The 26,733-nt window shown below is 33.3% G+C and overlaps 2 protein-coding genes across 4 annotated transcripts in view; one reads left to right on the plus strand and one right to left on the minus strand.

Annotated features, from left to right (window-relative positions):
• Positions 1–1,866: 1,866 nt before the first annotated feature.
• LOC136025861 (structure-specific endonuclease subunit slx1-like) lies at positions 1,867–21,245 on the minus strand. 2 transcript variants are annotated; one of them, XM_065701898.1, is made up of 5 exons: positions 21,138–21,245; positions 16,488–16,700; positions 12,477–12,528; positions 6,126–6,311; positions 1,867–2,263 (listed from the first exon to the last, which is right to left on the minus strand). In XM_065701898.1, the coding sequence occupies exons 2-5, from the start codon at positions 16,676–16,678 to the stop codon at positions 1,964–1,966; spliced, it is 729 nt and encodes a 242-aa protein (XP_065557970.1). In that variant the 5' UTR covers positions 16,679–16,700; positions 21,138–21,245; the 3' UTR covers positions 1,867–1,963. The 2 variants fall into 2 exon arrangements, with proteins under 2 accessions (XP_065557970.1, XP_065557971.1); XM_065701899.1 differs by lacking the exon at positions 6,126–6,311.
• Positions 21,246–24,606: 3,361 nt separating this feature from the next.
• LOC136025862 (TRPL translocation defect protein 14-like) overlaps positions 24,607–26,733 on the plus strand; it is an 81,452-nt gene continuing 79,325 nt past the window's right edge. For both annotated transcript variants that reach the window (XM_065701900.1, XM_065701901.1), the window contains exon 1: positions 24,607–24,739. The gene's annotated coding sequence lies outside the window, so the exon portion shown is untranslated. The remainder of the gene's footprint in view (positions 24,740–26,733) is intronic.

Here is a 26,733-nt window from a genome sequence, read left to right on the forward strand (position 1 = left end):
ACGATCCTTGTCAATAACGAAAGTATAAGAGCCTAACTATAGATAACATTCAATCAAAGGATGAGCTTTTTATGGTGATCCTAAAGATGTATTTGTTTATTAGAATTAGTGCAAGTTATTAGTACACAAAAAAGTTCAAATCTCAAACAGATCAAGAGCAAAATCTTAGATGCGGGGGGCCACTGGACAAAGGGCGCCAATGTGACTCGAGTTGGGCCCGAAATTGATAAATTTATTTAAAAAAGGATTAAGAAAAAGAGAAAAGAACGAAATAATGGTGCCAGAAGTGTCTAGGAAGGAGGATCACCCCCTTCCACCCCATGGATCTGCTCCTGGCCTAAATTGCTTTTAACTCTTTCACTCATCTAATTTCAACCAAATTAGCTATATAGTTAAAATAAATAGATAGATAGATTTATTCACACGAAAGCCCTATTGGGCCATTCGCTATTTAATTAGTCACAAAACTAAAATTAATGATTTCTTGACGAAAGGAGGGGCTTTATTATGAGCAAAACTTATCTTTCAATTTCCGGGCATTTTCGGATGTTTTACCAAAATGTTCGGAAATATCCCTCGATCCAATGCAGATTCAGCCATTAGTCTTTGTCTCTTATCCATTCTATGCTTTTGTCCAGATTTCTTATTTTTATCTATTCTGAACTTTTAGATACAGACCTACTTTTCAATCTGTCACTGTGAATAGACAAATAGCTATAACTTCCGGTGCTACCGAACGTTTAATACAAAGAAAAACTGCTTCATCTTCAACATGAATTTCCATATTCGTAAAATAGGGGAAAGGCAGAACCAATCAAAGATTTTTATGCCAATTTTGCAGATATATACTGAACTGGCTGAAGATAAATAATTTTTGTTTGTTTTAAGTTTCAACTTTGCTCTTTACATAGGAAAGCTTTGATTTTCATTGTTAATTGGGTAAATCAGCTAAGAATAATTGATCAAATTGACAAGTTTACTTAAAAAATGAGTAAAAAATAAAAAAGAACGGAATGCGATTGAGGGAGATAGAAAAATCTTGGGAGAGTCTAAGGCCCCCTGCCCGCTGAATCCGCCCACAGAGTTTATAACTTGGTTTTTGAAAGTAGGCTATTGTTTTGTGTATTTGTGTAATTAACTAATTTTTTCATTTTTATACACTTTTACTTTAACTGGCATACTTTTTCCATTGCCATTAGAAAAATGTTATCTCCAAGCTTCATTAAATAAAAAAAAAACAACAAGTTTTTTCAATCGAAAGTAAGAACCAACATTAAAGCTTAAAACGCTCAGAAATTATTACATATATGAGGTGGGTTGCCCCCTCCTTGACTCCCCGCTCTTCACGTTAGTTTTTCGGCATTTAAAATAAAAACTTATTGTTCCGATTAAATGTCCCTTGTGTTTTAGGAGTTGTTTGTAAGGAATTGGGACGAGTAAAGAGCGAGGTTTTGAGGAGGGGGCAACCCACCTCATATAAGTAATAATTTTGTTCGTTTTAAGTTTTAATGTTGCTCCTTACTTTCAGTTAAAATCATGTCCACGCCGAAAATTGAATCGGTAAAGAGAAAGCAAGACGGTATAAAGAAATATCGTGTAGAGGCCTTGTTATATAATCTTTAGACTGTTTTAAAATAAATCGCTATCTCAAAATTACCGTCGAATGGTCGAAAAGTCCGACTCATGGCTACCTTGGCGGAGTAAGACTACTGGAGTTCGAAACATAAGTTTTTTCCAATATTATGCATCGTTGGTTGTAGAAGCTAAAGTATTTTTAAATATATATAATCAGCTTGATCTTAAAAACCATCTTTGTAATAAATACCGCAAATCGAAGTATAATAGAAAATAAAAACAAACAAGAACTTGATTTTTAGAATATTTTATATTAAATCGATTTGGTCACAAATTAGTTAATCTATAAGTTTAAAATAAAAACCTAAAAAATTGAAAAAATCGAAAACTATTTCTTTTGAAGTGAGCTTATCCACTGTTGCCAAATAAACGTTTCCTTGCATTTTGGGCATTCTTTTTCAACTGGAATAATGTCATCTTCTGAGTATCTGGCAAGACATAGAACATGAAACGGTTCTTTACACAAGATGTTCCAACACTGAACAAAGTCTTCCTTATTATTCGTATTTTTGCATATTCCGCATCGTAGATATTCAGCTACAAATTTTGGAGGTACGGAAGAGATCTTCTTGCTTTTTATAATTTCTCCATGGCATATAGGCATATGAGCAGGCGGTTGTAGCCCAATCTAGAAAAGGGAAGAAACTTTACAAAAAGCGAAGAAAATACCGAGAAATTAGTAATATAAAGAGAGAATCAAAACGAAATATAAGTAAAGAAACAGAGCTCATTCCTTATAAAAGAGGTCTGTCGATCAGCGCTATCTCTCTTGGGATTGGTACACTATAGACTCATGGCGGTTAGAATTCTAAGCCATCCTAAAAAGTCCTTTCTTTTAAAGTACTCCAAATTTACTTTAATTTACAGCTCTAATTAATCAATCAATCAAATAGCCATCCTAAAAAGTCGTTCTTTTTTAAAGTGCTTCAAATTAAATTTAATTTACAGATCTAATTACTTAAATTTCATAAATTAATTAGTAAATTAATTAATTTACCCCTTTAATTTTAGTTAATTTTTTAAATTAACTTAATTTACACTGGCTCATCAAAATTAATCAAATTAATGACATCGAGATTTAAAACTAAGTTTCCTCGTGTACCCATCTTAGGTCTATTTACTCATGAACATGGGAATTTTAAAGATTTTTCGTTTTCATTTTAGAAAATTGTGGAGTTCTCAGGGCAGTATCGCATTTTGCTCAGTGTTGCCATGTATAATCATGAAAATGAATAGCCAGATTTAATTATTTGAATTTGACAGCAATTTTTGCTGGTAAAAATTCAAACAATGACAATCTGTTAACAACAGTAACAATCCCAAAAACAACTGCAACTTCAAGGAATACAAAATATTCTTAAGCTGTTTGGTGTCAATTGTGTTTTTTTTTTTTGCTGATTTCACCTGGGCTTCTTTCTATTTGATTCAATCTCCACTACTAGAGAAGACACTTTAACTGCAAATCGGTGTCTTTTTCAATTAAAATATAATTTCCAATTTTTGACATATAGTTGGCCAATTTTCTACTGAACCAATTCAAATAATCAGATTTTATTTCACGGTCCTTGGTATTTTTAGGGCACCTGAAGCCAAGGGCGTATCTAAAGTTTTGTTAAGGAAAAGGGGGTAAAAAAAACTTTAAAAATACATGGAATTTTTGTCTATATGCATTTCGTTATGTTTTAAGGAGTTGGACAAACTTTCAGAGAGGGGGGGGGTTCAAATCCGGTAATAACCTCCCCCCCCCTTGAATACGGGCTTGCCTGAAGCCATCCTATCAAGCACATATATCCTTATATAGTAGGCTTCTGATCCACAAAAAAAAAAATATATAGTACTTTTTTCTTGTAATTTACGTTATATATGTTTGTTATGACGACTAAGATTTTTTGAAACTTTTTGTGGCACAGAGCCACAAATTGTGGCGGACCGAAGTGTGCGCAAAATGTGACCAACTGCAAACCAAACGCAAATTGTGACAAGTCATAAAACGGTCACTGAATCTCTTGTGGATTTCTTAGACATTACTACTTCTACTACAGACCGCTCACTGCTGCAAACAGCCGTCTGCGGCCACCATAGCTTCGCACACCTTCCTCTGTCCCAATTTGTTCAAAGCTTCCCTCCTTAAACTCTCCCGAGAAGTGTCGATTTCCTTTAAATCCTTTCTTACGACCTCTTCTCATCCTATTAGGGACGATCTTTTTCCGTTTGGCCCTAGTTTGTAGGCCAGAACGGACGATCTTTGGCAACCTCTCATCCACAGAGCATGACCTAGTCATTTCGACGTTTCTCTCGTTACAGGCCTAGAAAGCAGAATAGCACCACGTCTTTAACACATTGGGGAGTAGAAACTTGAGCATCTAGCTTCATATTATCAGTAGCTATCATTAAAAACTATTTAAACTAATTAAACTATTTAAACTAAGTCTGCCACATTGATGAAGCAATTGAAATTATTGCGTTGCTTCCGTTCGACATATTGAAAAACCGTTCATGAAGAATTTGAAACTTTGTTAAAAAAGAAGTGAAATCCTTTTTTCATAGCGAAATATGCCCCAACCTAGACGATATTTTCAGTGCATTCCATTGTATTTGGTGTTTGAAATACACCTAAGAACACACCGCCTGAGACAAAAAATTATCCAATTCCGCATTTATAATTCTTCTGCAATTCTGTACCTTTGTTTCATATCTTATGTATGATCTATATATCTATCTATATATCTATATAGGACTCTATATATGGGACTCTATATGGGAGATCTATATATGGGACTCTGCACAACCTGCTGTTGCTTAGCATTAGAAATTCCGTTTCGTACTGATCAAAACGTGAGTGTTGGTGTCAATGACTGGAGGGCAGGGGCGGTGAGGGTTGCGCCATGACCTAATTTGTCCTGTTTCCTTCTGAATTTGAAAAATGATATCTTTGGGGGCATTTTTATTGAAAGATATCATTTCTGTATTTTTATTAAAAAAAATCGAAAAACATGATAATTCCACTCCCCCCTAAACATGTAAAAATACATTTTGATCACCCTCACCCCCCCCCACAAAAAAATCTTGTATTGACACAACTGGACGTCAGTACTTTTCCCCAAAGGGAAATTATTCCATCCCACTTATTTCTTTTCACTATCATTGATGAAGAAAAGATTAAACTGATATAAGATTTATTTAAGTGACATAAAGTTTTTAAATTTATTAAGTTATTTATTAATTATAATTTATTATCGAGCTTTGGAAAAGCAGCATTTAAAACCTGTAATCTTTTTTCTCTGAAAAAGTTTTCGAGCAGTAGACAAGTTTTTCTCTCAGGTCGCGAAGTACGTATTTTGAGTACTAAAGTATATAACCTATATCATTTATTTATTAATGATAACAATCAGTAATTATGTTCATTATTCATCGTTTATATTAATTACGCATTAATCATTAGTAATATTAAAGATATTAAGGATATTTATCTTGATTATTTCCTATTATTTATATTTAAAATATATTATTCATTTATTAATAAGCTATTTTATATTTTTCGATTATATTCTATTTTTTTAATAGTTTAAGTACACTTTTAGATAAACACCTCTATATCCATTTTCAATCCATGTATTGAAGCAACATCCCATCACTACGAATGGCGATACATAAAAAGTATTCCTGACAGGTTTTTTTTACCTTTTCTTACATAAAATATATATGATAATATGATATATATATGATATATATGATTAAGTGTGCTAATATATATATATATATAGATATTATTCACTGATTGATTATATCAATTAGTTATTAAGTTAATTACTCATTGTTTATATTAATTACACATTAATTATTATTCGTAACTTAATAAGCATATTTATCTTAATTATTTACTATTATTTATATTTAAAGAATTTTATGTATTTATTAATTAACCTATTTTATATTTTTTCGATTATATCCTTGCTTTAATATTTTAAGTACGAACTAGATAAATACCTCTATATCCGTTTTCAACACATGTAATTAAGCAACATCCTATCGTCACGAATGGTGATACATAAAAAGTAATCCTGACAGGTTTTTTCGACTTTTTTAATCCATAGGAACATTTTGGTGTAGAATTTTAGTTACAAAACAAGAACAAAATAAGTAGCGTTGACTAGGTTATAATCAATGAATTCCTTATAGTATTACAATTTTTTCATCATGAGAAGAAAGAACTAGGAGGTGTGAGTTTATGGTGATATCGTTATTTTAGTTCAACATGAGTAGAATAAGATTCTGTAAGAACAGAACAGAATAGACAAATTTCAAAGATAAAATTCTAAAAGACATTCATCCCACCTACATTCAGAAATAGAAGATTCCATCTTAGAATGAAAACATTTGGGTCCAGAACAGATTAAATCCCCAGGAGGTGCTTTCGTATCACTCCCCCCTCCCCCTTCAGCGTATGAATTATTTCTGCTTTTAATAATGGCATATAAAAACCACCCTACTTCAAATTCTGTGACATAATTTTCGCCAATCCATTGCACTGTAAGGGGTAACTTGCACCACGGCCGCGTCTGTAACATCGTGCTCATAACTCGAAAATGGAATTCAAAGCTTGTTTCCTTCCGTCTTTTCTTCTCTAAAAACTTCAATCTTCTTGAGGAATACGGATGCTGCCAAGCCCATTCAAACTAGAAGGAAATAGTGTCCTAAAGCGCCATCAGCAGATTCGTCAAGTAGAGTGCAGTCAATTATAGACAGTCAAGTAATAGTGCCGGTATAATACCGTCAAGTAGATTAAGAAATTATAAATAAATTGCTTATATTATTAAGCTCGTTGACCTCAGTCAGAAAAGATTTTACGGTCATAGAAAAAGATTTAGATTAGTTTATTAATTAACAAAAATAAACAAACCGTTCGCAAGCTGACCAATGGTCTGCGTAGCGCAGGTACCGTTCTCTCGATGCTCTGCCTTCGACCAGGAATATAATGTGTGGTTACGGGCAAATCATCTTACGCTTCTCGTGTTTTTTCCCCTGATTTCCCCAGGTACCCATTTAGAGCTTGGTCTCCGCTGACTGAGGTTACAGAGTCACATTGCTGATCTCAGTCCCACATTAAATAACCAGCAACACTAGGATTCAACTCCCTGTCCTCACAGACAAAGGATCACAAGTCTAGCCGCTAACCACTCTGCTAGGACGGCTTATTGTTGCAATTTTTTAAAAGAAGTAGTTTAACTTAACTACTATCTAGACTCCAAATAGCACTTTATAGGGAAGTCTCTGCGGATTTATTTTTATTTTTAGTGGATATATATTTCAAGACCCGAAGGCAAAATCAGGGCCGGATTGGCTAGGTGCGGGGCCTGATCCGAATTTTTTTAAGGGGCCGTCTCTATATATTAAATCTTCAAGTAAAATTCAAATCTAGCATATATATATATATATATATATATATATATATATATATATATATATATATATATATATATATATATATATATATATATATATATATATATATATATCTATATATATATCTATATATATCTATATATATATCTATATATATATATATATATATATATATATATATATATATATATATATATATAGATATATATAGATATATATATATATATATATATATATATATATATATATATATATATATATATATATATATATATATATATATATGGTGTTCTTTAACATCTCCATTGAAATCTGAAAAGTACATTTGGTCATATGAATATGGTTCAAAATCATCTTCAGGGGGTCTGTGTCGGATGTGCCGCTAAATTGATTTTGTGATAAATTTATCCAGCTATTTTGAAGGTGAAAACATTACACCTGTTTTTAGTTAGATCATCACTTTCATTGAATGAAGCTAAAGAAAAACATGAGTTCCAGTTTACTCTTTAGAGAGCAAGTGATATCCTATAACAGGCCAAACAACTTCACTTGGAAATTGTTCACACAAGAATGCAATTTGACCAAGCAGGCAGCAGCCCCCAAATAAATCATCTTTGTTGGCTACTTTTCCTGTGGGATAATGGAGGACTCTACAGCGAATACATACAGTGTCGATGGGTCCCAATGACTTGTAAATAACACTTTGTAGTTTACAGCATCTTTGAATGTTTTTACTGGAATTCACGCCACAATTTGTTGGCATCGAAGATTGTAATGGTGCTGTTCTCCTAACATGAGATTTTTTTTTCTTCTGATCTTTCATTTTTGACTTGTTCTGATTCTCGCTTTCCTTTAACAGCACAGTTCTTTGATCTTTATTTTCATTCTTTACACTTTCTGAAAGTCACTTTAGCTTGTCTGCTAAAACTACAATTCTTTGACACATTCTGATTCCTATCGTTGCTTGTATTTCTCGCTACCAATTATCTTCTAACTACATATTTCTTTGTTCTCGCGGTCGTTTATCTTCTAACTATACAATTCTCTGTTCTTCATTCTCAGTTTCGATCGTTCTAATCCTCACTGTCGCACGTCTTGTAGGCGCATATTTTTTCTTTTGTTCTTCAGATTCGTCTTTGAGTCGTTGTGACTTTCGCTGCCACGTCCTTGAGCATCCGTGCACCTGTGTAACTGTACTCGGTTGATGAGTGTGTGTGTGTGGAACCTAAGGAGATAGAGAGCTTATGTTCCCTTTCATCTCCACTAGGTCGTGTCTAGTATTTTTTGGTCTGTTTGTTGTCCCGGCAAAGTTCGCCTTGGTTACACCTATTGGTGTAATTAAATTTAAATTAAAATTTTGAATTGAAATGGAATAGTTGTGGGCATCATTGCTAATTGTAGAAAAGGCCAAGACAGATAGTCCGATTGAGTGAGAGGCAATTCTGGCATTAAACCCCTTATTAGGATTGTATAAAAATAATGTTAGTTCATTTGTTAATAGATATGTCTATCTATTATCCGTCCGTACATCATTTCTAGGACAGTAGAATTAAGATAGATAGTAATGGAGCCTATTGTTTTCCGAGTGTTTGGTTCAATGGCACGGGTAAAGGACAGGAGTAAGTGTGCCTCTCTTATTAGACCAATACTTGCTTGTTATCTTTTAGCCAGGCACGCCCGCTTAGAGTCTCAGACAGGTTGACCAAGAATTTAAAATCGACATAGGACCATTAGATTACCTGGAATGAGAGGTAAACAAGGCACACCTACCTATAGTCTTAGGCTGGTTAAACCGAGAATATTAGAATTGACACAGGACCGTTAATTTACGTGGAATGACAGGCAAACAAGCGTTTAAGGTCAAAACCAGGCCATTCTGCAATGAGTGTCAGGCAAGGCGATTGATTCAATTTGTAAACTTAGACAATTGCACTAATACAAGGTTAACTTAATGATAGTTGAACAACAAGTTGACTGAAATTGCGAGGGGAATAATCGTCCAGAGCCTACAATATATTATAAAACCACTGAAAATTTTGAATGCTTCACAATCCATTGAATAAAATTGTATATGACTAATTTCTCTTTGGTTGATAATGATAATGAAAACAAATCACCAGGATAAGGAAATTTCCCTTATGGGATACTATTGCCATCAGGAAAAGGGGTGAAGCATCAATTAGGATCAAACTGAATTTCCTGTTTCTAAGCAACGGAAGGTCATACACAGTACCCTCCTTGATCATTTGAATAAGCGGTATCGTGAAGGATCTCCAAAATTTCGGTTTCTCACAAATTTTAGTTTCTTCGGTTTCTTTTGGAACAGTATAATTTTGCTCTGGGGTCGCGACCTTTTGCCACTATGACAGGATGCATATTCACTTTGAGGGACAAACCTCAAAAAAATATGGTGTATCCATCCTTGGGTTGTCATTGATTGTCAAATTGCCAAGAGCAGCTATCACTAAAACTAACAACTCGCTACAGTACATATCTGTCTGAGGCCCAAACAGCCCAACGCCATTGCTGCTTTTTTGTTTCGTTGACATTAAGGGTCACCACTTTGCGAGGAATATGAATTTGCGACAGTTAGACATCAACTATAGCCATCAGAGTTTCTCAGAGAAGATGTTTCCAGTACATTCTGCCTAGCTAAAACAAGCTGTGGACTAGCTAGAAAAAGGTACTTGGTCTACTTTTTTCAACTTTTCTATGCTTTTGTACATGTATATTTGGCTTATTACGGTAATTCTTCAAAATTAAAGTTGTTTTGTCAGGTAAAATCCTAGTTAATTGACTTCTTGCTATCTCAGAAAGGGTTTAGGTTAGGAAAATGAAACTTTCAGAGATGGGTCTACAGGCTAAAGTATGTCCCAGAAAGGTATTTTAAAGTACCCACCTCCACTCCTTCTCCCTCTAGAGAGACCTGAGATTTGCCTACATGACAGGTCTATACCTATTGAAATTTTGACAAAACAACATTTTACCTTAATTTTCAGTTACTAGTTGCTTTTTCTCTGCCTTTAGTTCTGAAAATGCAATTCCTGTTATTTGAGTAGAATTTTGAGCCATATCAACGTTTTTATTTTTTCAAAATTTAGGAAATGTATTTGCATATCTTTAAAACCTTATAAAATGGAATTGAGCAAAGTTATGAAGCTGAAAACAATTTTGTTGTGCTTCAATTAAGCAGAAGATCTATTTTGCAAGGTTTCATTTTTATAACATACATATTTTTAAAGGTCATCAAAGGCCAGGGCCCTCTAGAGGGAGAAGAGTGGAGGTAGTTGCTTCAAATTACCTTCCCGGGACATGCTTTAGTCTGTAGATTCATCCCTGAAAGTTTCATTTTCCTAACCTAAACACTTTCTGAGATAGCAAGAAGTCAATTAACTAGAATTTTACCGTTTTGACAACTTGTGACAGTGCAGTAAATAAAAGATGCCTCAGCAGATCACCTCCTCCGAATATTTACATATTTTATTCGCCCAATTCTGGAATATGCAGCTCCTGTATGGCATTTTGGACTGACGGCTGAGCAAAGCGCCAGGATCGAAAGAGTTCAGAAAAGAGCTCTAATGATAGTTTCAAAGCAGGCAGATATGTTGTATGAAGAGCTGCTGACAAAGTTTAAAATACAAACTCTGGAAAAAAGAAGAGAGAAACTCTGCATGGATTTCGGACGAAAATCTTTGATCCACCCAATCCACAAAACCCTTTCCCCCCTCAATCCACAACAAAACGACTCCCGCGCAGGGTGGCAGTGCCTGTTGACAAACTTCGGCCGGTACGCTGTGCCCACCAGCGGTTAGCGAAGAGTTTTATACCTAGCTTTGTAAAAATTTATAACGAAAGTCAGGAGGATTGATGTGTTTTGTTTTCTTTGTTTTGTTTTTTATTTTGCGTCGCTTTTTAATGTGACTATACCATAAGAAATTCGGCAGTGCCATGAAAATTTTGGTGAAAATAAAATCTTATCTATCTATCTATCTATCATATGACGAACCACAGCCCATATTAACCAAAAATTAAACAGCGCATCAAAAAAAACTGGCAGGTGAGAAAAGATGGCCATTTCTGTCTGATTCAGGAATGGTAAGTATTATCTAACTTAGTCTTAATAGTAAAATGTCATTTTTAAGCAAATTTAAGGGATTTTTAAAAACATCCTGAAACCCCCAAAACTGGCGTCGGATCGAAACAACATTACATAATTGAAATGACCTTGACCGAAAGCCCTATACAGGGAACTTACCGTCCCCTGGCTAAAACTACAAAGAAAATCACTTTATGGTATATAATTAGTATGGATGAACGGGGTTTTCCGTTTTTTCTTCTCCACTGCCAGTAGGACACTAGAACATCATAGATAGCTGTTTAAGCGCTCGTCTTAAAGGAAATTGCTATATTTAATGTCTTTGAAATAAAAAAAAACACAATATCTAAAATAAAGATCAACGTTTTGACAAAAAAAATGCATCTTCACATACAAAATTGTGAATAACGTTATAATAGAAGGCTATAACCATAAATTATAGCAAAGGCCAAACTCTAGCCAATAGTAACCAAAAAAATTTGTTATGTGCAGAAGTCAGAAAATATAATAGGATATATACCTTATGACAGTACAGTGCATAAAGCTCCTCCTGGAAACAAGTGGGATAGAGGTTCAGTCGTAAAAAGTAATGGTAAGAAAAGTAAATTGTTCCCTTTCCTTATTATTTTCTTTTGCATTTACTTTCTACAATGTTCGTAAATGTAGAGATAGCATAGTTTATCGTATAGCTTAATTAAATATTATTTACTCTTAAAGATGAAATAGAATTTAGATGGGCTCTTTTAGGACTTCTTGCTTCAAAATATATACCTAGATTGGAGGATTTTCTTTTTTTATTTGTTTTATTATATCTTTCTAAAAAATTTCGATTTTCTTTTTCTTTTCTTTGTTCAACAGTACAAAATTCAAGCAAAAAAGGAAAAAAAAAGTAACGAATTGAGCAGTGACATACAAGGCCCTTAGTCGTTAGCAACCATAGAAGATGCCATATAATATGGTTACAAAAATGTCACAAAGTTGAGTACTGGCATATAAGATCCTTAGTTTTTAGTGACCATGAAACACGTCATAAAATATGGCCAGAAAGATGCCATAAAGTTGAGTGGTGACACAAAAAGCCCTTAATTTTTGGCATCCATGGAATATGTCATAAAATATGGCTAGAAAAATGCCGTAAAGTTGAGTAGTGGTAAATAAGACCCTCAGTTATTAGTGCTCATGATGGATATCATAAAACATATTTTATATAGAAGTCATATGAAAGATGTCAAAAAATGTAATATAAGTAAGTCTAAATTGTTCTCTGTCCTGAATATTATTTTTTAGATTCTCATGCATTTATTTTCTATCTTCATTTATTTTCTGATTAAATATTACTTACTCTTAAAGCTGAAATAGAATTTGGAAATCCATGTATAATAAGCACCATATCCCTAAAAAGGGAAAAAAATTAAATTAATACATGATGAACGATTGTGTACCTGAAACCGTTCCTACTCCTTGCAAATCCCTAATACACAACATTTTATGGATCTCAATGTTCAAAGCTCGAGAGTTTACCAATGAATATGCAATGACAACAAAATGAAGAGTTAGCTAACGTTTAGGGGCACTAACTAGGGGGAGGCAATTTCCTCTTCCCTTAGTTTTTTTCAGAAATATCCTTTTTGGTTTAATTAAAAAAAATAACCCCCCTCCTTAATTATAAAACGTACCTTTTTTAACTTAACACCTTAAATTAGATATTTTTAAGGTGTCAAAGTCCATACCTTTTTTGTATCTTCACCCAAAAAAAAATCCTTGCCCCTCCCATAAATTTTAACGAATTAGTATTACTCGAAGAGTTTAGACTATGTCAAAATTTGTCTGGAATTATTTTTTTTTATTTAGCTCAAACCCGTCCATTTCTGGCATTAAATTTTATCTTTTGTGTAATGCCAAAATTGGTTCACTTTAATGCTACAAATTTTGGATTTAACTCTGGTTTGCCTTAATAATGAGATTTTTTATTTTCTTGTTATATTCCTCACTTTTTTTTAAAGTGTATTTTCGATACCTTTAGTTTCTTTTTTCTCGCTACATTTCTTACTCCTTTATTTAAAGTAGATGTTCAATATCTTCACTTTCTTCTTTTCTTGCTGTACTTCTCACTTCTTTTTTTAAATCGGATTTTCATGATCTCCGGTTTCTTTCTGAATCTTTCCTCACTCCTCTTAAATCTCTATCTCAATTTTCTCTACTCCTCTCAGTCAGAATTTTTCCCTACTCCTCTCGAATATCAACCTCGATTTTCTCTACTGCTCTCGGTCAGAATTTTTCCCTACTCCTCTCAAATGTCAACATCAATCTTTCTTCCTAAAATTCTTTGGTCCTTGGCTTCTTAAGTGTTGACTTAAAACACTTATGCATCGGTGTCCTTAATATTAGTTTACCTAACCTATATTGCTGCTCTGATTTTTTGCAGGCCTTGCAAGAACTATTTTTTCCACTTTTTTTTTACTTTAACTATAATTACAATGTATTTTTCAAAGACTCAGAAAGCCTCACTTAAAAAAAGATAATATTTTTTCTTTGACCAATAATATTAAAACATCAATTCAGTTCTGCTCATTTTAGGTTTTGAAATACCTTTTTACTATTCTTCGACATACTTTTTTTTGGGAAAACAATTTTAATTTAGTGGCTGGTACTAAAATGCTAATTTAAATTAAATTTACAAGGCTGTATAATTTCAATAGTTAACATAGGTTACTGATCCCAAGCTAAATGCAGCACTTTATTAGGTCCACTATAGAGTCCAAAGTATGGGGGCTGCTTCTTTCTCTGTTGTATTTATGCATTTTAAAATTGTATTTGAAATAAGCAATAATTAAAAATAAGATTTCTTTGAAAACACAAAATCGTCAAGAGACTGAGAGCAATCCCCTTTCCCTAGATCCATCACTGCTTCCCTGTCTTCCAATAAGGAGTTTTGGTTACATCTGATATTACATCTCAATAGTCAAAATTTCATTTATGAGCTGTGAATGGTGTGTTAATTTCGTAAAGTGCATTGTTGAAAAAAGTTTCTCGCAAAAATATGTTGTGCCTGAATATAGACAGTATTCTGCAAGCAGCTTTTCTTGAATTGGGTGCTTTGACTGTGGCACTAGTTTCGAAAACTACTTTGCAGATTGTTTCATTTGTAGATCATTTCATAAATTGGTAAACTTTGACTGTGACACTAGATTCCAAAACTCTTTCGCAGATCTTTTCTCAAAGTGGGTGCTTTGATTGTGGCACTAGTATCTAATAATCATTAAGATCGTATTGGTTTGTGATGCAATTTAAGATTATGGTCCAAAACTACTCTGCAGATCGTTTCATAAACTGGGATGCTTTGACTGTGGCACTAGATTTCAAAACTCATTTGCAGATCTTTTCTCAAATTGGGTGCTTTGGTTTTGGCACTAGTATCTAATAATCATTAAGATCGTATTGGTTTGTGATGCAATTTAAGATTATGGTCCAAAACTACTTTGCAGATCGTTTCATAAACTGGGATGCTTTGACTGTGGCACTAGATTTCAAAACTCATTTGCAGATCTTTTCTCAAATTGGGTGCTTTGGTTTTGGCACTAGTATCTAGTAATCATTAAGATCGTATTGGTTTGTGATGCAATTTAAGATTATGGTCCAAAACTACTTTGCAGATCGTTTCATAAACTGGGATGCTTTGACTGTGGCACTAGATTTCAAAACTCATTTGCAGATCTTTTCTCAAATTGGGTGCTTTGATTGTGGCACTAGTATCTAATAATCATTAAGATCGTATTGGTTTGTGATGCAATTTAAGATTATGGTCCAAAACTACTTTGCAGATCGTTTCATAAACTGGGATGCTTTGACTGTGACACTAGATTTCAAAACTCATTTGCAGATCTATTCTCAAATTGGGTACTTTGGTTGTGGCACTAGTATCTAATAATCATTAAGATCGTATTGGTTTGTGATGCAATTTAAGATTATGGTCCAAAATTACTTTGCAGATCGTCTCATAAACTGGGATGCTTTGACTGTGGCACTAGATTTCAAAACTCATTTGCAGATCTTTTCTCAAATTGGGTGCTCTGGTTGTGGCACTAGTATCTAATAATCATTGAAGATCGTATTTGTTTGTGATGCAATTTAAGATTATGGTCCAAAACTACTTTGCAGATCATTTCATTTGCAGATCATTTCATAAACTGGGATGCTTTGACTGTGGCACTAGATTCCAAAACTCATTTGCAGATCTTTTCTCAAATTGGGTGCTTTGATTATGGCACTAGTATCTAATAACCATTGCAGATTGTATTTGTTTGTGATACAATTAGATTATGGTCCATTTGAATTTTCAGTAACTCCATTTCTCTTGTGGCACTTTTATTCAAATAAAACAAAAAATTTATAATTATCATTATCAATATTATTTATTAAATTATACTAATTATTTCATCATATTTCAGGAGTTACAACAAGTATTAACATAGACTAATGTAATATATTAATACATTAAAAGATATATTATCGATAATAACGTCAATTCAAAATGGATTCAAAAGAAAATTTAGACATTTTCTTTTAATTATTCAGATCATCAAATCACAACTCTTTTAATACTTCTTCTAATATACCGTTGTATCGAATTATCAACTAACTATTAGATGTTAAACTACTAAACATTATAATTTTTTTTTTCATTTCATATCTAAGGCTCCTTGCGACTCGTGAGCCACAGTTTGGCCATGGCTTGCAAAAAAAAAAAAAAAAAAAAAAAAAAAAAAAAAAAAAAAAAAAAAAAAAAAAAAAAAAGAATCCTACACTGTGCAGTATATTTAATTGTGATTACAGTTTACTTTGGGTTTACGGAACTTATCATACCAAGGTTCTCCTTGGACCTAATAAAAAACTTATAATTGTTATTATTAATATTATCTATTAAATTATACTAATTGTTTTATCATATTACATCAGTTATATTAAGTATTAACATATACTAATGTAATATATTAATATATTAAAAGACATGTTATCACTAATAACGTCAATTCAACATGGATTCAAAGAAAATTTAGAATTTTTTTTTTTAAATTATTCAGTTTAAATTAATTTTTTAAATCATCATCAAATCACAAGGTCTTTCAATACTTCTTCTAATATACCGTTGCATCGAATTATCAACTAAATATTAGTTGTTGAATAACTAAACATTATATATTTTTTTTCATTTCATATCTAAGGCTCCTTGCGACTGGTGAGCCACAGTTTGGCCATGATTTGCAAAAAAAAAACCGCAAGACACGAATCCTAATCTGTGCAGTATATTTTAGTGTGATTACAGTTTAATTTGGATTCATGGAACTTATCATACCAAGGTCCTTTATTGCTAGTTTTCCATGCTCCTCCATATTCTTTTCCTTTATTATGCTGCTTAATTCTTCTCTGGGGATCAACCGTGTAGCCTATGTAAATTCGTCCATTATTACTTGGATTCCTGCAGTAAAGCATGTACACTCCATGAAAATTGGCTTGAGAGACTTCTTCCATTTGGATAAAGGTCATAAGATGGAATTCAACACAGTCTCTGAAAAACAATTTTTTTCCAGTTTTATTAGACAACCAGAAAAAAATTCTTCAATTGCATTTCTAACTTAGAGCTCTAACTAAATGTCTAATTATAAATCTAACTATATTACTCTATTCACAGAAACTTAAAAAAAAGTGAGCTCATCAAAAGTATGATTTAAGGGGGGTGGTATGCCCTTTGAGGTTAAAAATGCTGCTAAATGCATAAAAAATGCTATAAAAAGGTATATTTTCATTCCACAAACAAAGTATTCATTAATTTTCAGTTCCTAAAAATTCTTGACCATCTTTGGTCATAAAAAATCTCATATAAAATAACAAACTTGAGGAAGAACACTTAAACAAAAAGTCTTAAAAGACATAGCCTTCTATAATCTTAATAAGGATGAAATGAAAAATACCAGCCAAGTTTTCCTCTTGAAAGACAAAACAATGCACTAGGAATTTGGCCTAACCCTGACTCTATGAGGATACAAGTATAAGATTAGAAACCTGACTTAAATCAAAATAGAGCAAAAACAATCATTTTCTGATTTGGCTAAGTTATCAAACCCTGACAATGTTACGGCTAGGGCCTAAAGGTCCTGACCCTAAGGTCCCAACAGGGGCACAACCTCCCTTTTCTAACATTTTGGCAATTCAGTGAAAATTTGTCAAAGACGAAAATTTGGGAAAAAAATGAACAACGTAGCAAACCACATGTCCTTTTTTTGTTTATTTTCTGTCCATTTCAAGATTTGGTGATTTAACATATCTTTTTTTTTTCCTGTTAAGAATTATAATCTTAATAAGGATGAAATGAAAAATACCAGCCAAGTTTTCCTCTTGAAAGACAAAACAATGCACTAGGAATTTGGCCTAACCCTGACTCTATGAGGATACAAGAATAAGATTAGAAACCTGACTTAAATCAAAATAGAGCAAAAACAATCATTTTCTGATTTGGCTAAGTTATCAAACCCTGACAATGTTACGGCTAGGGCCTAAAGGTCCTGACCCTAAGGTCCCAACAGGGGCACAACCTCCCTTTCCTAACAATTCCTAGCAATTCAGTGAAAATTTGTCAAAGACGAAAATTTGGGAAAAAAATGAGCAACGTGGCAAAACCATGATGCCCTTTTTTTGTTTATTTTCTGTTTATTTCAAGATTTGGTGATTTAACCCTGTTGATAACCGAATTCGATAGATTTGGTAGTTACAACAAATTTGGTTGTAATTTAAAATGTTTATTAGGTTCCCATTCAGTTACCAACTTTATTAGATTTGGTAGTTCCACCACATTAAGTCCGGCAATTTTCAAATTCAGTGATTTAGCATTGGCTGCCATTAGTAACCAAATTCAGCAGGTTTGGTAGTTTCATCAAATTCAATCCATCCATTTTTCAGATTTGGTGATTTAGCATGGTTATTTGGTTACCACTAGAAACCGAATTTGGTAGAACTTCCAGAAAAAAATCACAGTTTGTAGCACTGATATGACAATTAATTTTCAACCTTTGACACCTAGTGTAATTGCAACCAAAAATGGATGATTGGTACTGTAGATTCGTTCCTGTCTGCATGAAGCATTAGAAAAGCTCGAAAGTACATTTTTGATTATTGCCTCCTTGGAAAAATTCTTAGTTGTAATTGTTGATTCTGAACTAAAGCTTTTGTTGGTGTCTTAGATTAAGAATTGATAAATCTGAAAACCAACTGAGAAGGTTTACAGAGAATTGCAGAAGAATGGATAAAATGGCAGAAAATTTAAAATGCAACATTGCCAAAGAAAACCTCGAAAAAATAAGCAAAATTTGTTAGGCTATAGATGTGAATTTTTATCTAAATGGGTTTTAATTTTTACCATTCAATTCAACTATTGTTCCATTTTCTTCTCCAATTTAGTCTCCTCTGTAAATTTCTCCCCTCCCTGTTCAAAGCTTCCTACAAGTTGGAGTTAGCCAAATCTTTATCTTACCCAAGTTAGGTTTTAAGTAGGCCTGCCCCTGGAAAAAAAATCCTTTTTTTAGACTGTATTTTGTTGATGAACTTGCCAGTTTGAACAATGTAACTAAGGTAACATTAGAGAATACTAAATAGAATTAAGTTCATTATTAGATTTCTTTTGAGTTTTGTCTAAATGGGTATTAATTTTTAACCCATGTGGACATGTGTAAAACTATGTTAGGGTGTGATAACTTTGTTGTGAGCAGAGTCAAAGATAAATTTCCATCTGTGATATGTATCAAGCGCGGCAGTCATTCAACTCAATTAGTTACTTCTTATGCTTGCAAACAATTGCCAAAGCAATTGGAAGATATTTGTCCCACAGTATGGAATCACTCCAGCATGAGTGCCAAAAGATGCTCTGAGTTTCAATTGCACCAAAAGTTTACAGATACCCCAGTCCTGAATGTGCTTGCCCCAGGTCAGATATGCTGACTGTCTCTTCGGATGTCCATTGAGCAACTATTGCATAATCAGGAAGCACTTAGTAGCTACATTCAAGGAGTTGCAGCTGATGATCCAACTCATTTGAATGACAGGGCATCACAAACCCTAAAAAATACCCTGCTTTGAATTCAACTTGAGTGCCAGTCCTATCTGCATGAGCTGTTAACAGATTTTAACCTTCTTTTCCAATGTGAAAAACCTTTGTTTAACAAAGTGAAACTAGAGGTGGAGATACTTCTAAGAAACCTGACCATGAATTTTATACAGACTAGCTGTGAAGCAAACCAAACAGCAATTTTCATTTGAGGACAAACTATTTATGTTGTGTGAGATTCTTGACCCTACAAAAGCTTTGGACATAGGTCCAATTTGTCTTTAACAAGGATTCTACAGAGATATAGTATGGTCAGGGCCCTCTAGAGGGAGAAGGAGTAGAGGCAGTTGCTTCAAAATACCTTCCCGGCACATACTTTAGTCTGTAGATTCATCCATGAAAGTTTCATTTTCCTAACCTAAACCCTTTCTGAGATAACAAGAAGTCAATTAACTAGAATTTTACCAATTTTTTTTTTATTATGAATGAAAGTTAAGAAGTTCTAACCATCCAACCATCAGGAATACTGAATGAAGTTTCTAGAGTCAAATGAGCCAGGCTTAATTGACAAGTTTGAGTAAAAGAAGTTTTGGTAAAATTCTACTTAATTGACTTCTTGCTATCTCAGAAAGGGTTTAGGTTAGGAAAATGAAACTTTCAGGGATGAATATACAGACTAAAGTATGTCCCAGGAAGGTATTTTGAAGTACCTGCCTCCACTCTTTCTCCCTCTAGAGGGCCCTGACTTTTGATGACCTTTAAAAATATGTGTGTTATAAAAGTGAAACCTTGCAAAATAGATCTTCTGCTTAATTGAACTACAACAAAGTAGTTTTCAGCTTCATTACTTTGCTCAATTCCATTTTATAAGGTTTTAAAGATATGCAAATAAATTTCCTAAATTTTGAAAAAATAAAACAAAAAACATTGATATGGCTCATAGTTCTACTCAAATAACAGGCATTGCATTTTCAGAACTAAAGCCAGAGAAAAAGCAACTAGTAACTGAAAATTAAGGTAAAATGTTGTTTTGTCAAAATTTCAATAGGTCATGGAATAGATCTGTCATGTTGGCAAATTTCAGGGCCCTCTAGAGGGAGAAGGAGTGGAAGTGGGTACTTTAAAATACCTTCCCAGGACATACTTTAGCCTGTAGAACCATCCCTGAAAGTTTCATTTTCCTAACCTAAACCCTTTCCAAGATAGCAAGAAGTCAATTAACTAGAATTTTACCAAAGTTTTTTTCTGTAGCATAATTGTTATTTAACAGAAAAAATACCTTCTTTTCTATTAATATTTTCTGTGTTTACTCAATTACTAAACTGATCAATTTTTTTTGTTCTTAATAACTTTGAAATAAACACTCTGTAGCATTAGTAAATTGATGAGCCTAAGCCTAAGTAATTTGAAAATCAAGAGCCTCAACTCCATTGAACAGAATTAGGGCTTTTAAATATTTATATATAGTGCTGAGAACTACTAAGGTAAAATTGCCCAAATCTAATTTTATAGATATTAACATTTTTAATTTTTTAAAGGCACAAATAAATCCATAGACCTACAGCTAAACTTAAATTCTTAAATGTGAAGATACACTGAAAGTGAAAATTGCTAGATGCCAATTTGATAAATAGTTTTTCTTGAATCCTGAAAAATCCTAGTTCTTAGATCTAGGTCTTTCTTTTTTTATGGTGAAAGTATTAAAATTGCTAATTTTATGCTATTTTCAATGGTTAGATGTGTGTTCTCTTAAAATGCGATGGTATATCTACACATAGATTAGCCTATAGGCTATACAGGACCATCAATGGAGGATTGGGTGTGAACTGTCACAAATACACATTTATTCATAGGCCTACAAAAGAGCATAATCTTAGAAATCTAAAAATGCCTCTTTTTTAAGCACACCTCCTTCTGGAGAGCCATTAAAATCACCAATTCTAATCGCAAAATTTTTCCTTGTTTTAATTTTTCAAATTTTTAGCTTTTCTAAATGCCATCTATAAAACGGATCACAAGATAGTCAGTCCAGGTTTGAAAAATACTAATCGCCAATCCATATGAGCCTATATCGTCCTGTGGTGGCGCAGTGGGTTTGACCTTAGCTTGGTAATACGGGATCCAGAGATCGGATCATGCTGCAGCAATGCACTGCAGGGCCGATGCAGGGACCTTAGTTGTCAAGAAGCGTCGTTAATCTGATACAACACAATACAAATATGAGCCTATGTTTTATTGATGAATCTTCCATAAAACTACCTTTTTGCTTCCATCCTCCTTGCTGAACTTAACAAGCTTCCCTCTTTCTCTTGCTTAACTTAACAAAGAGCTCTACTTTAGAATTGCCTTCAGAGGAGAGTAGAGCTGGATGGGGAAATCTTCCATTTTATTAAACAAATAGTTGTTTTCATGTGCAAAGGAAGTGAACACAACTTAATTGCAATCCATGCGAAAATGGGCTTCTGTCACCAAGAAAAAGAATCAATAAGAAACGGTAATCAATAATCAAATATTTTGAAGTAAAGAATATACTACTAACAACGACTCATTGCAGCTCCAAACCACCTGAAGGCAACACAGCTGTACCACTCCTCCTAAACCCCAACCTAGTCGAAGCTTTACTCTTTCCTATTCCCAAGAAGCTCTGGTTTCCTTTAAATCCTTTCCGAGAACCCCTTTCCATCTCCTCGTGACAACCTGAATTTTGTTTGACTTCATTAGGATGGCCAAAAATAACCATGTTCAGCGATTTCTCGTCCTTCATTCATAAAAAACAACTTGTGGTACCACACTGGATTGATTCTTGGCTTGTCAATACGGGCATATGACAGTATCATAATTTATACCCCTATGAACAGCCAGTGGTTCTGGACTGTTATATTTCCCAGATTTTTGTGTCTGGCACAAATCATTTAAATTAAATTGTCTGGGATATTATACAATGGCAGTGCCTTCACGAAAGCTTTGTAACAGCTGAAGAAATTTTTTTATAATCTTTAATGCTAAGGACGAAAGAGGCGTGATGATACTGACATTTCTTCGATCGATGCCTTGCCTCCCCTTTCTAAAACCAAATTTTTCTTCCCTTGAAATTTTATCTACAGCATCTATTTGTCTAACAAGTGTCATCATGCTAAGTAATCTGCTTGTTACAGGAATCAATTTAATACTTCCGTACTTATTTTGCTTTCTCTTATCACTTCTCTTAAGAAATAGTTTAATTATACTTTTTATAAAATCGTAAGGTACTATTTCCGTTTTCATCAGTCAGTATCTGATCTTTAATTTCGGAACCACATTTTTTCATAAAATTCTTTACCCCATAATTAGGTCCGAAACAAAATTATTCGACTCCTTTAGTACTCTCTGCAGTTCCTTCCAAAATAAATCTTCCTTCATTTTAAACTTTTTAAATTTCATTTCCTTTTATATAATTTACAATAGACCCCGAAGTCGTACACGCACCCGATGTTATTACATTTTTTGTTCGTGACTTCTTGGTGTGGAAGCTTTAATTAAAAATAATTTTCAGTGATAATTTGCTTCGACACAGATTTTATTTTGCTTATCAGAATGGAAAATTAGATAATTACTCCGCATTGACATCACGATCATCAAACAGAAACATCTACTTTTGATGAAATAGATAACCTACAGAACTTTCTACGTATATATTGCATGTAGCACATCAATAAGATAATATAGTTTATAGATTAAGTTTAATGTAGCACATCAACAAAATAATAGAGTTTATAGGTTAAATTTTTTTGCGAACTCTATTAATTAGTCTACAAATACCATGACCCTTCAAATGATAATCACAAGGTACAAATTGAATAATTCAGATGTCGTTGAATATAACAGTTTCGCTACAGGCTTATGTTATGAGTAGTGGTGTGTAGTATGCAAAAAAGGTATAAAATGTAAAGTTATTTCTTAAGCTGTCTTTTCAGTATGGCTTTATTAGGCTAAGTCACACGTCCTTTTCCATGTTTCCTGGTAGGTCAAGTCTCCATTGGTATTTTTAAGACTTAAAAAATAAACCAGGTACATTGAATTGGCCTTTCTTTTGGAAATATCAAGCCTATTGAACAAAAAGCTATTTTTACTTAGCCCATTTAGCCTGTAAAGGTCATAATGAAGATATTCTTGGGTAATACTTAACTGACTGGTCATGGACTGCTTTGTAGTATTAAGCCGAGAAGCTTATAGCATAGACTAGGAACGTAAAATAAATATAGAGCTTAGGTTAGAATTGAATATGTAAATATGTATTATATATTTTGTGGTAACGACAGTGGTTAAAAATGAGCTTGAGCCACGTGCGTCAAATAGTGGGGGGGGGGTATATACTTAATGATTTCTAAAGTTATAGCTAAATTTTCATCTCGAAAGGAAGTTTTAAGTACCTATTAAAATGAACGTATATAAAGCATAGAGTTGGAAGAGAAAAATGTTTTGATCCCACTTCCTTGGGCTAAGCTGAAAGTAAGCTTGAGAAGAAATATAAAAGTAAGGTCAATAGCGTCTTACTTATAGTACCCACTTCTGCGTTTATCCCAACGCGATATTTTTCTGGCGGAACAGATGTACGACAGAATTGGATGGAGGTTCACAAAGAAACGCAGACTTTCGTGTCGCTGCAATAAACTCAAGAAGAATTCAAATCAGGTTCTCAAACTCAAGATACTTCATGATCACATCGTGGTCTTTGGAATATGATATGGGCTGGCACCTAACAGCCAAAATTAGCTTTTCAATTAGCCCCATGACTTTGGTTATGATTTTTTTTATATTAGAACAACACAAGCGATTTGTCGTTTGAGTTTGAAATTATTCAACGCATCCGACATTGCAACAGAACGGATGGCTTTGCGTCGTTTTTCGCACGATTTGTGTCATTTCTAGCATGTCGCAGGATTTTGCGCGAAATCGCAGCAGTGGGAACCAGGGGTTATAGGTGAATGATGATGGAGTGCAAAACTTCATTTTTTAGCAATGTGAATAAGACCAATAGAAAATAATATACTATTAAATGTAAAGGGATTAATTCTATTAGAAAAGATATGAGAACTTGATACATAGGAGTGAGGAGCGAAGCTTTGAGCGGATCGGGGGTGCGAAACCTGTCCCCAGCCGTGTTCACTTCAGGTCGATTGGTGTTGCAATGAGTTTTCATTTGTAGTATGATCTTTTCAGTGTAGATAATTTACTTTTTGCTTTGCAAGCTTGCCAATACATTTTCTAGTTCATATTAATATGTCCATTTGTTTTGCTACCACAAAAGCAAACGGTACAGAATCCTTGCAATTTCCAGGGTCAATTGACCGCGGAGTAAAGTTTTGAGTGTGATAGATGGCACTATTAAATAAGAATAAGAAAAGCGGAATTCTTAAACAGAGCATTGCACGTGGAAGTGCACCTCTGTGAATGCTTAAATATCCTCGCGCCTTTTAGAAAAAGATAGACTTCTGCAGCACTTCCTGGCGATAAGCAAGTATTAAAAAGAGGTGAGATATTAGCAAAATAATTCTTTAGGTTTGGTTGAACTGTAGAATGTATGAGACTGAATTGGTAAACTTTTGTTGAAAGGCACAAATTTGATTTAATGTTCTTTCCAAATAGCCTATACAAGAATTTTTTGGCTTTGTCAAATATTTTGCTAGCTAACATATCAATGTACCTTTTTTGGTGTGCCTTTTTCAAATATGGGGCATAAACTTAAGCAGCTAAGATAATGGATCCCCCATGTGAATGGCTAAAGCTCACCCCCTGAATTAGCTGGGGGAGGGTCTGGGACATCATTGCTATGGGGTTGATTATTATATTTAGTAAATATTGAATAGCTTGCATAAATGACTTACAGATAAAGTAAACATAGGGTAAAAAACAAGTAGCTATGCCTAGCCTATGCAATTGAACAAAAATAATGTAAAATTAAACCCTCACATCTTGTGACCAAAACAAAACAGGAATCAAGAAGAATTTAATCAATAAATAGCTAAAACTCGAAGAGATGCATCAGTATGGTAATTATTTAAGATCAACACCTGAAATTATTAGTTTGTTCACTTAGCCTACCTAGAAGGACCTCTTTCCAGGAATACCAATTATCTTATATTCATGTATATATCCTTTTACTGTTTCAGTTTTATTCACATATTAACAGAAGGGTAAATATATGACTATCTATATTATTACTTACCAATAAAGTGAACATACCACTCAAATGCTCTTTACAAATAAAATAATTGCTTCTATTGTAAAATTCGTATTTGAACACTTTTTGAGTTCTTTAAAATGATGAATTTTCAGTTAGAGCATGAGTTAATGATCATTTCTCAACAACATGTTGCTATGTTTTCTCAGTGCTTTTTTCTTGGTCATTTTTGACAAAATAATGTGACATTTTCTTGGTGCTGAAATTATTTGCATTAAGGTTAGCTAGGTTAGGTTAGATTAGTTCAAAAAGTGCTTAAATTTGAATTTGCAATAAAAGCAATTATATTCATAAAGAGCATAAAAAAGACATTGAGTGGTATGTTCATTTTATTGGTAAGTCAATAATATGGACAGTCATATATTTACCACAGAAAGCTGATTCTCTCTTGATTTTAAAAATGTAACTTTTTTTGATTTATGTTTAATCTATAAACCACAAATATTAAATGTAATTTTTCTTCTAATTGCTTTTCAAAACATCAGATTCTGAATTTATGATGACAAATTGTTAGTGAAAACTTCACCAAGAAGGTAGATAAAAGGTTATCTTGTTACTACATATGTACTACACTTGTTGCTTCAGCATTGTATCATGCTATAGTAAAAACCATAGTCCAAAAACCTCTATTTTTCTAGAATGCTAAAGAAAAATAGTCTTTCCCAAAAAGAGCTCTTTACCTTACCACTCAATGCCTTTTTCATGCTCTTTTGAATCATACTAATCACTTCACTTACAAATTTAATTATGACCTAACTAGGCTTTTATAACCTTACCAAAATATTCTTTACCTAACCTAAAAAACTTGTCTAAATATAGAGCCCTTATTATATATTTCCCATAATCAGTTTTGTTTGTGTCTGTACACTGTATCTAAAATAAGAAAAAAAGGTATTATCTTTGAGGGTCTTTAAAGGGCTTAAAATTGAGTTTGCAAGCAAAGCAATTATTCTATTTGGAAAGTACATGAAAAAGGCATTGAGTGGTATATTCACTTTATTTGTGGGCTATTTATGTGAGCTACTCAATATTTACTGGTTAATTTCCTGATTATTTCACCAGTGAGATAGCTAAGAAAAAGATGCAAGCCTAAGCCTTGTTCATTTTACTTTGTTAGTTAATTGATAAGTATGTGTTGCTTTTTTTGTAATTCTTAGTCAACTTTGAATGCTTTTTTGAAAAATAGTTTCTTAGTTCACTAAAAAATTAACTATGAAACTGCTATTAAGAAACTTGGTTGTTAGATATCTACAAAAATTTCTGGCAAGAAATTTGAATTCAATA

The sequence above is a fragment of the Artemia franciscana genome, chromosome 4 (genome assembly GCF_032884065.1).
Source record: "Artemia franciscana chromosome 4, ASM3288406v1, whole genome shotgun sequence".
In the NCBI taxonomy this organism is placed as follows: domain Eukaryota; kingdom Metazoa; phylum Arthropoda; class Branchiopoda; order Anostraca; family Artemiidae; genus Artemia; species Artemia franciscana.